This window comes from Tripterygium wilfordii, chromosome 7, assembly GCF_013401445.1.
Source record: "Tripterygium wilfordii isolate XIE 37 chromosome 7, ASM1340144v1, whole genome shotgun sequence".
Taxonomy (NCBI): Eukaryota; Viridiplantae; Streptophyta; class Magnoliopsida; order Celastrales; family Celastraceae; genus Tripterygium; species Tripterygium wilfordii.
This window is the reverse complement of record NC_052238.1, coordinates 6,479,024-6,495,414: the sequence shown is the minus strand read 5'-3', so window position 1 is coordinate 6,495,414 and position 16,391 is coordinate 6,479,024. Positions and strand designations below refer to the sequence as shown.

The window sequence follows — 16,391 nt, the reverse complement described above, 5'->3', positions numbered from 1 at the left end:
ACTCAACCCACAAAGGGACCAGACAGGATCACAAAGTGAGAGAATTGCAAGATAGCAATCACAATTCATTGTTCATGAATGCCACACGCCCAGTTCTTTAAGCAGAGAAAATGCGATATAAAATTGCTCAACTTCAATTTCTTCAAAAGTCTAATAAACAGACAGAGAAAATACAAAGAGGAGACCAAGAATCCCATTTACAAAAACAAGAGTTGATTTCCCAACCCCTCCTTCATCACAAAATGCCAAACACTGTGTTTATGCTTTTCTCCATCTTTCCCTTCAAATAAAAATGACATTAAGAATTTAAATGTTGACCGAACTAAACTAGATTATAATTGAAAATTGGACAAACCACTTGAAGATGGGGCTCTCAAGCAACACAGTAAGACCACTGCTCGTCATCACCAGAAGCAGAGTCAGCAGAAGAAACAACAGCATTGTATTCATCCCCATGGCCATTGCAGTAGTAAAAGCCACCACCATTATTCATAGCAGTCAAGGAACAAGTGGATGCAGGCACAAGATAAGGCATGTTGTGGAAAGAACGGGCAAGGCAGCTAGCTAAAGCAGCATTACCAATGCCATGATCATCGCCATCACTGTCATCGTCTTGTCCACTGCCGCAGAACTCTTCAGCGCGGTGCTTGAGGGTCTCAAACATCAGCTCGGGCTCATGCTGCATCACCCGAAGGACATCCCTGCAGGACGGGCCAGGAACAGCATGCGTCACTGCGAAACTGTGAGGGCCGTCGCTCTGAGACACACGGACTATGCTAGGTCCCCCAAACAGATTGTGGACTCCCCCGAGGGCCTCCTCATAAGCCCCGCCCAAGAACATCCCCAAATAGTACCTTCCACCACTTTCCAGCTCATGCAGCGGCAAGCTTGACTCCCCACCGATGAATTTATCAATCTTCCCATCACTGTCACAGGTCAAATCAGATAAAATTCCCCTCATAACTGGCTTTTGGTCAAGACGGTGGATGGGAACAATAGGGAAAAGCTGATCGATGCCCCAGAAATCAGGTATCGAAGTGAAAACAGAAAGATTCACATGGTAGGTGCGGGTAGGATCGGAAACACCGATTGCGTTGGCTATCAGTTCGCAGAGACCATCAACTGCTGCTAGTTCTTCAATGCCTAAGCTCCCTTCTTTGAACTGATCAACACAACGCTGCTTTAACTGATCTGCATAGAGGAGACATGTTTCATACTCACCCCTCACAGCTGCAGCTGTGAGATTCCGGTAATCTGAGAGAGCATCCTCAGGCAGACCCAGACCCTCAATGAAGTACTGGAACCCGACCGGGTTCATCCCTTGCGCATTGGACATGCTATCAGAGACAGCCTCAAATATCAAAACAGAGTGATGAGAAACAATAGCTCTGCCACTTTCGCTGCAAAGTACAGGGTGCTTGACATTCTTGCGGTCACAAACGAACCTTATCGCTCGCACAACAGCTAATGCATATTCTTCCAGCCCATAAGAAACAGAAACATCTGAATCTGCTGATTTGGATCCATCATAATCGATTCCCAGACCACCCCCAATATCAATGACTCTCATGTGTGCTCCAAGGCGAACCAACTCACAGTAAATCTGCGCAGCCTCACCAACGCAGTCGGTCAGTAAGGCTGTTGAAGGAATCTGCGACCCAATATGAAAATGCAGCAACTGAAGGCAATCAAGCATCCCGACTTGCACCAGTTTCTTCACAACCCGCAATATCTGCGTAGTGGTTAACCCGAATTTCCCTTTCTCACCAGATGTAGAGCCAAAATGACCCGCATGCTTTGTTCTTAGCTTTGCTCGAACACCAATCACAGGGAGAACAGAGAGCTTCTTGCTTATTTCAATGACCAAATCGAGCTCTTCCTCTTGCTCTAGAACGATGACAGTGTTCAAAGCAAGCTTTCTGGCTAGTAGAGCAAGCGAAATGTATTCGGCATCTTTGAATCCATTGCAGACCAAGAGAGCTTCAGGATTTCCCTTGCACAAACAGCTCATAGCAAGCAGGAGCTCTGGTTTCGACCCAGCTTCCAATCCGAAGCGGAAAGGGGATCCGAATTTCACAATATCCTCGACAACAAAACGATCCTGATTGCATTTCACGGGATACACACCTTGGTAGTGAGACTCATATCCCTGGGACTGGATGGCGAAGTCGAAAGCTGACTGGAGGGACTCTAGACGGTTCTTAAGCACGTCAGGCAACCGGACAATTAGAGGGAGCTGCAAGCCAAGACCACCCGCAGCTTTTGGATCTGAAGCTTTGTTCACAATTTTCAACAAATCGATCTCCTGGTGGGACATGGTGTCGGTGCCGTGAGGATGGACGGAAATATTGCCGGATGAATTGACGGAAAAGTACGGCGCTCCCCAGCCATTAATCTTGTACAGCGCGGCCGAGAGGGAAGGCGACCAATGGGACGAGATTTCCGCGGAGGCGGAGGTGATTGACACCTGAGGTTCACCGGTTAAAGGGATCGGCGCGGCAAAGGAGCTATCCCCGGCAAAAGCAGCGTAACCGGGAGGCGCTACGGCAGCATCTACGCAACAAGCCAGGGCCGGCATCCTGTTCTCCGCGACGATCTGTTAAATAAAAAAGGTTTGGTTTCTATACAGTTTAATTCTCGTTCGTTTGTGTAGGTAGGGGCTTAAAGCCGCCGAGGCCGAGGCCCCGGCTACCCCTCAAAAGAAGCAGAAGAAGATCTACCGATACCGGAGAAACCCCTCCTCCTTACTCCACGACGCTCTCTAATCCCCACACCGACCACTCAGAAGAAATAACAACGAAACAAGAACTTCAAGAGAACAACCAAAAAATTAGAACGCTCGATTTATGCACCGTAAGCGGACCACACCATACAGATCTTTAAAAAAAATTTCAAGATTGACAGAAGTACAATAGCGTGAATAGAAAAGAAAGACGATGAGACAAGAAAACGCACACTATGAGGAGAGATCTAGGGAATGGTGTTTATGATACGGAAGGAAAGAAGAGAGTACCAAGGATTTTCCCGGAAAGCAATAGAAAGTGAGAGAAATCTGGAAGGTAGAAGGAGCTAGGGTTTGAGGAGTTATATCCAGATAAGAGGCCTCCCGAAGGTGAACTGGGCGAGAATTGCATGAATGGCGAGGCGGGATTATATAGGAAAGCTGGTTGGGCCGTGGGCCCGATTCTGTGCTGAACTACTTTTCCATCTTATCTCAATTTCTCGTGTTTTGTGATAATTTCCTTTTTTCTAAATTTTTCAAACTTCAAATTTTTTATTTAATTTTATTTATTTTGAGAGTCTCGACCCTGTGAGATTCCTTTCTTACCGTTAAATCGGCGTCGAGTTGCTGCGTGGCCTGCAGATGGGACCCTTTGCTTCCCGTATTTCGCTCTCGCGAGGCTTCTCTCTCCTTCCGACGGCGATAAAATGGATTGTATCGCGATAAGTACACGTGTTAGGTTCAGGAAATAAGCAGGAAGGTTCCCGGTAATCTGATTTCCATTAAGGGTCCTGATTTTGCCACGAGTACATGACTACATGGGTAGCTGGTCTTCTCGCACTTGCCATTTCGATTCCGGGGGCAGGTGGTCAATTACTTTACAGTTTTACTAAAGTTGGCATTTTCTAAAAAAAATTAATTACAAATAATAATCACGTGCCACTCTCTAAGCATTTACTTTTAAATCTCTAAAAAAACATGCACAATCAAAAAAACAAATCTCAAAAAATTCAATTAAATTCTAAGCTCATTAATACTTTGAAATTTTTTTCTTCTTTGAAATATCGTTAAAAAATATGTTTTTCATTGGAATCGAACGTTGGATACACTTATGTCTAACCCAATCAATTATCAATCAAGTCACATCTCGTTGGTTATTAATAATTTGAATTGGCGCATAGGTTAAATGTGTATAATTAATATGGTTAGGTGGAGGGTAAATATTTCAGAAATAGCATGCTCGTTTTTTTTAAACCTTTTAAGAAAAATGAATGAAAGATAAATGTGACTATTTGCCCCATATTATCAAGATATATTTGTAATAAATAACATACCTTTTTTTATGATTTATATGTATAACACAGTCAATTATTAATCGAATCATCTCTCATTGGTCATTCATAATTTGAATTGGTGCACAAGTTACATGTGTATAAACATGATATGCAATAAATAACATATCATTTTTTTATTATTTATATTTAGCACAAAAATACTTAGGTAGATATGGTGGGATGGGTTGTTGGATTTGCATAAATGGTGAATCCTGCCAGCCATTCAAGTCAAATATGGACAGTTTCTCATTATAATCCTCTGACCCTTGGATTTATGACTTTGAAAATTGGAGGGCTCCACGTATGTGGGTTTGGTGGACCGAATCGGATCCATTGAAGATTCGGTTGTGGTGGGTTAGGATATGAAAATATCGCGAGAAAATGATTTGGCTTAGCTAAAACCTTAACTCCGAGAGAATCTGTGGGAAAGCTAGACTGTGGTTCTAAACCAATTGACTCTTCTCAAAGCATGTAATTTTCTTTATACGTCACTGCTGCCCCCCAAAGTGGAATCAACAACACAAATTATGTCTAAACCACAGTGAATTTGGAGTTAAAACGTGGGGCAGTTGTATTCAAGGTATTGTCCACTTTGAGATACAGATGGTTAATTGTGTACTCCCAGTCCCAAAACTAAATATGAGTGTTAAACGGTCGGTTTTTTTATATAAATTTAACAAATCAAAAGATCGGTTTGTCAGTTTTTGATCAATTTTTTTGGTTTGATTCGTTTTTAATGGAGAAATATGTAATTTCTTAAAAAAAAAAAAAGACCAATCGATTTAGTTTTGGTCGGTTTCGATTTTGACAGTTTATTTTTGACACCCTTAAGTCGTTTGAGTAGGGAGACGATATAATTTCCTGGAATAAAAATCGTGAAGGGAAGTATAAAAATGCTAGTAGAGGTACCTAGGGCGAACATGTTTGGATTCAAAAAAACGCATACACACCAATATTCTAAACCATTCTCCAAATTTAATTACCTAATTTCATTTCAAATATTGTGAGTTGGAGTTATAGAGGTCAATATGCAATTACGTCATGAATTAAAGATTCAAAGTATGAATTAAGAGTGGACTCTAAAGGACCACATGATAATGACAATGAAGACCAATGAAACCTTTTTTTCTCATGCATGTGCGTAGACTAATTATTGTACAAACCATTCTTCTTTTACCCGCAACTCCATTGATTGTTTGACAAGCTTCCTTCCTTGGCCTTGTCATTCAAGTCATTGGTTTCTTAATGTTTGGCATGCCGCATGCATCTTTGTAATATTGATGTTGATATAAATTATTTTCTTGGGTTTCTTCTTACATTAACCCATCTAATCATTGGTAACAACTAAATTAATAATTCTCATGAAGAAATTTTTTTAATAGCCGCCCATTTTTTTTTCCTCATTTAAGGTATAAAATAATTTTTAAAAATCTCAAAAAATAATATGAAAATTATGTAATGTTTTGACCTTTTGATTGTGTATTCAACACTTAAAAAAAAATTTTACACGCTTTGTTTCCAACGATTTATTCTCATTCAGGTTTTTCATGCATTTTTATTTAATCAATTTAAATTTTTTATTCAACACAAAATACAATATTAGATTCAAAATTGTTGATACTTGTCGTAGCGGCCAAAAATTGACCTGGCCCACCTTTGTAATCAACACGAAGTCCAATAAACACATTTGGTCAGAGTAAATCTAAGAAACTGCATATTGGGTCGCCATCTACCATCCACCATCCACCAAGACCTAACCTCGACAGGCTCATGGGCGACAAGAATCATGGGCATCCAAGCCCGCGAAAGACCAAATACGGGGACAAATGGCGTTGGCGGGCATGGGCTACGCCCACCTCATGTATGAACATTCTATCTAACCTCACTCTTACTACTGATCATGCTCATGCATATATACACACGATCCTCACCTCTTAACCGTAAGTCTGAACCATCGACCGTTTTGCTCTGACTTGCCCAATCTACGATACCAGGTACTGTAGGCAATGGTCGACCCGACCCCGACCCCGACCCCGATAAACCAAACACAACTTCTATAGCTCGCATGCCATAATAGACTACCTACAACCACTACTTGACACGGCACCACTTGTCGTCATACGATCCCCTTATCGGTCAACCATGTTAAGCCACGTGCTCTGACACACACACATGTTGCCCAGAGCCACCTTCCCATGATTAACTCGCAATCTACAGCGATGTGGCTTACGTCACCGTTGGTCGCCCAAGGCCCGCTATAAATATCCATCATTCTCTCCAAAGGGGGGCATGCTCAATCTTACTCTCATAGAGCCTAAACACTTAACTCTCCATCACCCAACCCTCAACCGAGTCCTTAGCACCTCATCTCATGCTTTGCATTTTACTTGATTACTTACCTTGTCTGAGTTTATTTCATGCTAGTAACTTGATCGTCGAAATTTCTTTGACAGATATCTCACCAGTGACCAAATATTTTCCACTTTGACCATTCTCTGTTTCTCATAACCAGTTGTAGATGGCTCACCACAAATTAGTTATCTTTTTTAAAGTTGACTATTCAACTATCATGTTTAACTAGTTTATTTGGAGTCGCCCTAATAGGTCAAAGATGTTGTAATTAGGGCACTTGTAATGGTAGACAATTATTGAGCCAACAAAGATGTTGTCTTTTACTGATGTGGCTGTATTGTAAAACGTGTTTTGCTTATGTGGCTGCATTGGAAGAAGTGTTTTGCTGATGTGGATGTATTGGTATTTGGTGTTTTGATGTAGTTTTGTTGTAGATAATATGGAGGAATGGAATGTTGTTGGGTTGGGTGGAAAGAGAAAGTGTGTGGGAAGAGAAAGTGTATAGAAATTTGTGTTTTGCTGATGTGACTGTATTAGAATACGTGTTTGACTTGACTTTTTATGTAATAGAGTTGGGACCCAAAATTAATTTTGTTGAGGACATTTCCCCCTAAACCATTGCAGGTGCCCTTAGCTGGTACGTGTAGGATTTAATGGGTTTGGTGTACGCTGCTCTTCTAAAGAATGGACGCCTCGTTTACTGCGCTGGCGGTTATTGCGGAGTTTTGATTACCAGTGGTGGTGGCGACAACTCAGCATAGGGCCCACCAATAATGATCCATAGCCTCAAAAAAGCAGAGAGAGGCCCACATAGAGCAGGCGAGGGCCTTACTTTAACGGGAGATTCCTGACGCACCTAAGCCTACCAATGTTGTTTTTTTTTTTTTTTTTTTTTTGTTCTTTTACTTAGATGGCTGGCTTCACATTTATCACGTACCCGTGATGTTGGGAGGAGAAATGGAAAAAGTTGCCTTTAAACTAATTTTCATTTTATTTAAAAGATTTTAAAGACTATAATTTTTAACTTCTACTTTATTTTTAAGAAATTGAGGTTGTGTTTGGTATCATTTTCAAAAATTTTGAAAACAAAAATAAAAAATAAAAACATAAAACATAAAACATAAAATGAAAATATAAAATTGAAACTTGTTTGGTTAAACACTAAAAACTGAAGAAAAAAAAAAACTGAAAGCATAAAATTGAAGAAAAAAAAGTATGTTTATGCTTTTATTTTCATAATAATGGAGTATATTCACATCACTATATTTTTTATAGCTGCAGTCTTTGCCGTGTTTCACCATTGAAAACATCAATAGAAATAAAAAAAGATAAGAAATAAAACAATAACCCAAAGTATATTTGATCATTATCTTTATATCTCTATACAATTTACAATTTTAAATCTTAAAGAAAGTGCAATCTATAATAAGTGTAACTAGTTCAGTTTCCAAAACTTTTAAAAACCTTTTTTTTTTCTTGTTTTCAAAAATTTTGAAAATCTGTTTTTAGTTTTCATAAAAACCAAAACAGAAAATACAAACAAACGATATTTTTTGTTTTTATTTCTATTTTTTGAAAACTAAAACAAAAAACAAGAAACAAAAGTGATACCAAACAGATCCTAAAATTAAGGATACGGATGCCATTTTTGGCTGAATTTTCAAAAACTGTTTTGTGAAAGTAATTTTTTTTAAAAAAAATAATATTTAAGAATAGGTTTAAGAAGTAAATTTATGTGGTTGCAAATATATGCACGACCTACACGTCAGCAGTTGGGGTCTAAGTTATGACATAAACGGTAAATCTTTGACTTACAAAAGCAAAGGGAGGGATTGCGACGCTCAAGTCCGTGTCTTTCTCAAGAATAATTAAAGTATTAAATGTTACAATCCAGAGTGCATACATCATCTTAGGTTGGAAGTTTGCGAGACCACGTTTGTTGGGATTATCTTATCCCGATTGTTGAATCTATTAAAATCTCGCTTTGATCCGGACGTTGAGGAGGTTGATCCAGTAGTTAGGTTCGTTGTGATATGAGGGTGATCCATCTCAATCTCTGGATTGATTCCTGATTCCTCCTAGGTTGACTATATGAAGCTGATCCACTCGAACCACCTATGACTTATTAGTGATGGAAGAGTGAGTACCCAAGTGACCAACTAAAATGAATGATAAATAATTTGGTAGAGGAGAGATAATTTCCTGAAATCAATACGTGCAGGTTCGAGGGGATTGACTACAACAATCATGTAACATTTTCGGTAACAATCATGCAAGGCTAAAAAAGCATGATTTCTGCATCCACAATTTCATTGATTAAAGCTAAGTTTGAGGTTTGACTACAACAATCACGTAACATTTTCCATGACCTACTTATTGGTAACACATTAGATCACTATCATTTGCATGAGCCAAAAAGTTCGAATTAATTATTTATTTTATATCCTTCAATATATTTTATTTTATCATATGAACTTTTAATATTATAGAATATTCTAATCTGATGTAAGAGCATTGTATTTCAACACCAGGCAATTTGATGTCATTCTTTTTCGGTAACAATCTTAACTTGATATATTTTAAAAATTAATTAATATTTTGATAATCTCATCTTCATTTTAGGTCACCATCATTAAGAAATGTCATGGAATTCATATATAATTGTATGGGCCAAAAATCGTTGGCTCGAAATACCTGAGGATACATCGATAGACCCAATGAAGGCCTCGGTTAGATTGGCCCAGATATCCGATCGAAGATGTACCTGGCCCAAATCCAAACAAAGCCCAAGGCCCACTGTTGCAATGAGCACAAGAACAGGCATACCGTCCGTACGGTCAACACATGCTGACCACGTGATTTGGAGCACTATAAATAGAGGAGAACCCCTCATTTACTCTATCAACTACTTGATACGTCTCTCTCCCTCTCTCTATAAAAACTATTCACTTCTCTCACTTAAATATCTCCCACCGTTGACTGACTTGACTCTCGAAGCTTGTTCGGTCGACACCACACTAGTGTCCAAGTTTGACGGTCAATCTTCCTTTGATCTTGCAGGGTTGTCATAGGCTTCGATTGACGATAACAAGTTGATTGCAGATTTTATGATCTACAATAATCATTAAGAAATATTCTAAAGGAGGCTTTCCTTTTCAAATAATTTATTAAATTAAGAACACCAAGTGATGTATGTACAATGCATATGTGTTTGTAGATATATATATTTTAAAGAGGTTCTAGATGTTAATAATGGCTTCAAATGTGTTTGTTCTGGACGCATGCATCCAAGGTTAGGTTATATGATGTATGATAATATGGAATATGGATGATGACAATAAAAATATTGATTTACAAAAGAAATTATAATTAAACATCCGCACTTGTATCATGAACCATAAAATTAAAATTCAGTTATCAGAAATCCACACCCCATACATATCAGTAATATTTTCCACCTTTGGGTTGTTCGGTTCCCGAGAATACATCGGGCCCGCACGACTTTGTTCCTCCTTAACTCAGCTACTAAGAGCTTAAACTCATGGGTCAAAACACAACTCGCTATTTGTGGATTTAGTTGAAATTTGGGATAATATTCAAGTTGATTTCATAATCTAAAGCACAAAAGCTTTTAGACCACCAAGTTAATTAAATAATCAACTTTTGTTAAACTGATAGGTTTAAAGGCACATTAATTAAAATGGAAATAGTTGTACAATAATTTCCTCTTGATAATTAAGTGGTGGAAATTGATTTGGTTATCTCTGGTAAATTTTTTTTCTGTATCTTTTGAACCTTCCAATCCAAACCAAACCCAATCAAAATATATGTGAATATTGAATTAATCTGAGATTAGAACTGACTAATATGCATTATACCATAGATAAACTATAAAACCAAATATTCAAAAGCCCACGTTAAGGCCAGTACGCATCCTCACAACGATTCCAACTGTCATCATAAAAGTGCAGAAAAATCCAAAAAAAGTAATTCTTTTTCTTCCTTTTGAACCATACACCATAAAAAGAAATACCAGTTGGAGATAAAGGAGAGTGTGCCAAGCCATGCATCCTAAACCAAAAACCTAAAAATAATGAGGCCCACGTTAGTTAGTGCGCAAAAAAGAGGTATAACCTAAAAAAAAAACAGAGGCAATTCAAGCTTTCATTTTTGAAAAATTGGCTTCCTATGCATTACAAACACACACAGGTGAACTAGTGAAGTGGTATAACCTAATTTTTATCTCACTATCATGACCTGCTGAGGCTTTGGTGGCCACTATTTGCCTTACATTTTTTTAACCCTATCTGTTTGTTTAACAGTGTCCATTGGATTGGATTGGATGAATATTAAGCAAATTAATTAGGTTCTCTTGCCTTTTTTTTTAATTTCTTTTTTATTGTGCTTTTTGAGGGCTTTTGTTATATTATAACTTTAATCCTTTTATACATTATATATATATATATATGTATATATATCTATTTTTTTTTTGTATGGATGTATATATATCTATTTGTTTGGTCGAAAGATTCACTGAATCGTTAAAGTGGTTATCTGCATACATGCCGCCTGATTATGCAGTCAGTTGGTGCGAAAAATGATATCACAAATACGTTTGCTTCTTCCCCCATGTTTGTTGTCTCCTAAAATCAAATTGTGCTCACCACTTTCACCCCAATCAACATGAACTTAATATCTGAAATTAAACAGAATTTTTACAACCGAGGCCTCGATTTCAAACCTCAACTGTTAGGTCAAGTAAATGATCTATCATGCTTAGCTTTTAGAAACCAAAATTAATGAAAGCAATAATCTTGAGGCTTACCGGTACCGCAAGCTAGATGCAAGCAATTGAGTAAAGTATACATAAATAATAAGGACCAGACATACTGGTTCCAGAAATTTTAAGTACCTATGGTAGTTTGAAATGTCTACAAAATACAGTGATAAGAGAGAACCACACATGAAAAGCTTCCCAACTTTTTATTGCGCAGAGAAACTAAATACTTCTACGAATAGCACAGATGACCCTCGTGATGCTTGATGAGACAGTTGTACAATAAAATTCAAGGCCCCAGCAAGGGCCGTCATCAGCCAACCTGAGAATAGATAAAAATCTTCCTGGAGTAACACGGATAAGCAATTAAAGAATACAAGGCGCCACAGTTCCCTTTTAATCTGCCCTGGATTGACCAGCTCTGGAGGACAAGATGATTCCAACAATTAGCCCGTAAAGGGCCAAAGCCTCAGCAAAGATGAGGATAAGGATCATTCCAACAAAAAGTTTTGGCTGCTGGGCATTAGCTCTGCAGAAGGAAAAGATAAAATATCATCTTGCAGTCATGAAGAGACAATAATCTCTCTATGATATTAATACCTTCAGAAAGCATTCAAACCGAAGTCTTCCACTCTATAGGGAAAGTTAAGTATCTTGCATTTGCATACCCCTCCATATGCACATACATTGGTGTTTCTTATATGATAAAAGAAGGCATTGCAACAACAAGCACTTGAAAGAATAAAAGAGACTTAGTAAGAAATCAATGGCCATCAGTTTTCAACCATATTCACTTAAAGAAAAAAAAATTCAGTCAGTTTACAACCATATCATAAAAGTTGCCTGCAGTACCATGCATTCATTTGTTCCAAAACAACAGACAATGATGACTAAGCCCATCAACAGTTTTCTTAAACAAATAGAAGAGAACTAGAAAAACCTAATGAACATGCCTTTTAATTTTGAATGCAATGAGCATGCCATGTTATTTGAGAAACAAATGCAAAGTAAAGGTATCAAATAACTAATGATGAGTGATATAAAATCCCAGCAGGAAGAAATCACATAAGTGTATATATATATATAGGTGCCAAAAAACCAACAAACATACAGATCACATGGCTGAAATCAATTATGAAGCCCTAGGATGAAGTTAATGAATAGTCCGCAAAACCTGCAAAGGACCCAAGATCTTATCGATAAGCTTTTATGCTAGTGTAACTTCCAAACATACCCTGGCAATGGCCTTGCATTGTAAAATACTCAAATCCCTTCATCATTATCGTCATCATCAATTTTCTAGGCCATCTAATCTTTTGGAATGTAAAAAGAAAAATTAAATTTTCTACCCCCAGTGAAAGGCCTAGAATGTAGGAGACAGATTCAATTTTCTATGCCATGAGAATGGCCTAGCAGTCTACTGTAATCTCCCCTCACATAAGAAAGGTTGAAGATATTGTATCGATTAATACCTTAAACAGTAATAAAAATGCAGACCCATCAGACAGATGATGTAAAAAGTAGTGTCACATAAGCCCTTCATAGATATTTATCACGAATATTAAATTAACAATAAATACCAGCATATGCATTGCATATCCTTAAGCAAGAATGATCAAATTATACCTGACACCCGCATCACCAACAATTCCAATTGCCATTCCAGCAGAGAGCCCAGCAAGTCCACAAGCAAGACCAGATGAGAGATGTGCATATCCATCAAAAAGGTAGTATGACTTGGCCTTGGGGTTAATTCCAGTACTGATAATGACAGCAATAATTAAACCATATATACCCAACACACCAGCCATAACAACAGGAACAATTGACTTCATCACCAGTTCGGGTCTCATCACTCCCATTGACGCCACACCAACACCACTCTTAGCTGTCCCATATGCGGCTCCCATGCCTAACCCACAAATAAACCCAGAATTTTACAATGATAGCATTAAACACTCATTTAATCACCACAAAAAACTTCTCAAAAAGAAGCTACAAATTCATCTAATGATGGTCTTGACTCAGGTTATTGACATGTTAATAATAATTACACAATAAATTGAGAAACAAGGTTCATTCAATTATATAAATCTTAGTTGAGTAAAAAGCACCACACACTAGTAAAACATAAGTTGAAAGAGATTGTACAACCAATTGAACAGAGAACCACCAGCTGCAAGAACAAAAGAAAAACGGCAGACTTATAAGTCTGCTTCAATAGCTCGACTAACAAACCTAAATCTGACTGTCCGCAAGTGACCAACCGATAATTGAAAGCCAGAATCTGGATCAAAATACATATAATTGTCATATCAAACTAGCAATTATCCATTATCAACAACAAGAACAACAAAAATGAAACCTGATGTTTATTGTTATATTAATTTTAAACAAATAGACGTGTTTCACGGTCCTAATTAATGGAAATCAAAATTCCAAAAGTCAAAGATCTAAACGAATTTTGATTTCACGATTCCAATAAAATATTTCGTAAAGGAAAAATCAGATCAAATAACTACCATTGATCAGTTCATAAAGAAACGATATCAAAATCAGTATACATATATCATAACAGGAAGTTAAAACTATATAAATTAAAGAATACAAGTTGATGAGAGTTCACGATCAATTACATGAGAAGACGAGGGCAGCAGCCGCTCCGAGAAAGCCGAAGAATGGTGCCGTTTCATCCCCGCTGAAAGTCGAGGCCATTGCCGATCAACTAGATCTGGAGCTGTGACGTTTGGATCTGATGCCTTGTCGAATTGTTGTCGTTCCAGTGAGTGTTATTTGATCTCACTATATGATTATGATATTCTCTCTCTGGTTTTTCCTTGTCCGTCCAGGATGAAACGAGTGAGTGGACTAGATTGCATTTTTGGGCTTCCTTATATTTTTTTTGGTCCACTAAAAGTGGGCCGAAGTAGTTGGGCCCAAACATTGCTCGTCTGCCCAATAAGTTTACTCAGGGAGGACAAATGCAATGGTTTCTTATTTGCTGGGCCAACAAAAATATTAGCCCGGTCACATCTCTATTATACAAAAAATCAACTCAAACACGCATTCTAATACAGCTACATTAGCAAAACACATCTTCCAATGCAATCCCATCAACAAAACATAAATTTCTATATAATTTCTATTCCCACCCAACATGGAGGCCAACAACATTCCATTCCTCCATATTATCCACAACAAAACTACGCCAAAACATCAAATATCAATACATCCACATCAATAAAACACTTATCCCAATACAACCATATAATCAAAACATATTTTACAATACAGTCACATCAACAAAAGACAACATCTTTGTTGGCCCAATAACACTTTACCATTGCATTTGTCCTGAAGTCCATGACAACTCTTAGTGAATGGTCCAAGGTAAGGGTTTATCCTTGGAGTTTTCCTGGAAAGTTGTTCATGTTCTTAGAGAAAGGCGTTCAACAGTAAGTTTTTTAATTTTAAACATTTTATTCAGATGTTGTAATTTTAAACACTATTATTATTTTGTAATCCAACTCATACATTAAAATTAAAGGTTTCAAGCATTGAGTGGGATCTGGTCAACGAACAAGGCCTTGACGTAGTCTTTAGAACTTATTGAATCTGTGTATTTATCGCCAAACTTGTAAAATAAACGAGAAGTGCGTGAAAGGTTGACAACCGCCATGAGAAGATGCATGGACATGTTATTTGGTCTCATCATAAGTCCTTCATTAACGTCCTTCCATGCATCCGCAACTTTCTTCTCAATATATTTGACTGCTTCGCTCTCAGAAGTGCCATATTGCTTCATATAAACCTCAACTCCTGATGCAGCATCACCCCTTTTTTGCTCATCCTACAATACATATATATTATGATCGATATATATATATATATAGCATTTATTAAAGATACATATATGCCCCCAGCACATTTACTAATTAATTTGTCATTGTAGCTTGAAGGATCTTGGGGTAACTTTTCAACCATTCAAATGCATCCATTCCGGGCAGATTTTCTCACTTTGGGGCAGTCAAACTACACATGTGACTCGTTGACTGTCCAAATATTGATTGTCACATGTGCAATTTGACTGCCCCAAAATGGAAAATATGCCCGAGAAACAATTTTATCATTGGGTGACCAAATTGAAACATTTTAAACAACAGTGTGCAAATTGAAACACTGATTATCTTTCGGTGTCCAAAAGTGATATTAACCCCATTAACCTATGTTCTCTGCTATCCCCCATTACTTTCAATCACGTGTGGAGAGAGTCTAATACAGTGGCGGACAGACTTGCTAAACAAGCAGTGGCCAGTGGGTAGATCAAACCTGCTCACGGCTTGGTTAACTAAGGATGTCTAGATGTAGTATGTGTTTCAATTATAACTTTCCTGGTTTTTTGGGTTATATGTGTTTGTTGGGGTGGATTAGCCTTTGGTTCGGCTCCGTTGGCCTTGCTCGATTAATTGTGCTGGGTTTCATCCTGGTTGTAAGTTGTTCTATCTTCTTTCTTTCATTAATCGTGCGCAATTCAAAGGAGGAGTCCAAGCTTTAACAGTGGAAACATGTGGGCCGTTGATGATGAAATATAGGAAGACTTTCCTATTGCAATTGAAGGAAACCATGTGGGCCGCTGGTGTAGTAATTCAATTAGGAGTAGGGTTTGAGGAAGCTTTGGCTACTACATAAGAGAGACATTTGGCAGAGTAAAAAGAGTTGGAGAGTCGCATTCTGTCTAACTTTTATTTTGTTCATATAGCATAAGTAGGCAAACCCTTTTATTAGGAGGACGATGTTAGATTTCTAAGAAATTTACATATCCGAAATCATCACGTAAAATTCTTTTCAACAAGATGCAATGTCGATATTGTTTATATGGTCATTCTTAATTATTATTTTTTTGAAAACAATATAAGGACACGATTTTCTAAAAAGCTATGAAATTTATTTGAATTTAGGCCTATAAAATGTGAAATTTAGACTAAATTCATATTTGCAAAAAAGTATAGACCGTTCTTTTCTATATTATTACTGAAATTTTGTTGTTTTTGAAAACAAAGGAATAACAAGTGTAACATGAGAAATATAACTTTTTTAGTTAAAAACATTGACATTTGAGTTGAACGTATATATTATTGAGAAACAACTGAAATGGACGTATCACATAATTCATTGCGTCTTGTGTTATTATTGAAATTCTACTATT

The 16,391-nt window shown here is 37.5% G+C and overlaps 2 protein-coding genes across 2 annotated transcripts; both read right to left on the bottom strand.

The window, feature by feature from the left end:
• Positions 1 to 111: 111 nt before the first annotated feature.
• On the bottom strand, positions 112 to 3,117 carry LOC120001883 (arginine decarboxylase-like). The gene has a single exon (XM_038850392.1). It carries the CDS (start codon positions 2,576 to 2,578, stop codon positions 374 to 376), a length of 2,205 nt encoding a protein of 734 aa, XP_038706320.1. The 5' UTR covers positions 2,579 to 3,117; the 3' UTR covers positions 112 to 373.
• Positions 3,118 to 11,208: 8,091 nt separating this feature from the next.
• On the bottom strand, positions 11,209 to 14,016 carry LOC120002688 (V-type proton ATPase 16 kDa proteolipid subunit). The gene is made up of 3 exons (XM_038851454.1): positions 13,822 to 14,016; positions 12,812 to 13,097; positions 11,209 to 11,714 (listed from the first exon to the last, which is right to left on the bottom strand). The coding sequence occupies exons 1-3, from the start codon at positions 13,898 to 13,900 to the stop codon at positions 11,582 to 11,584; spliced, it is 498 nt and encodes a 165-aa protein (XP_038707382.1). The 5' UTR covers positions 13,901 to 14,016; the 3' UTR covers positions 11,209 to 11,581.
• Between the last annotated feature and the right edge of the window lie 2,375 nt (positions 14,017 to 16,391).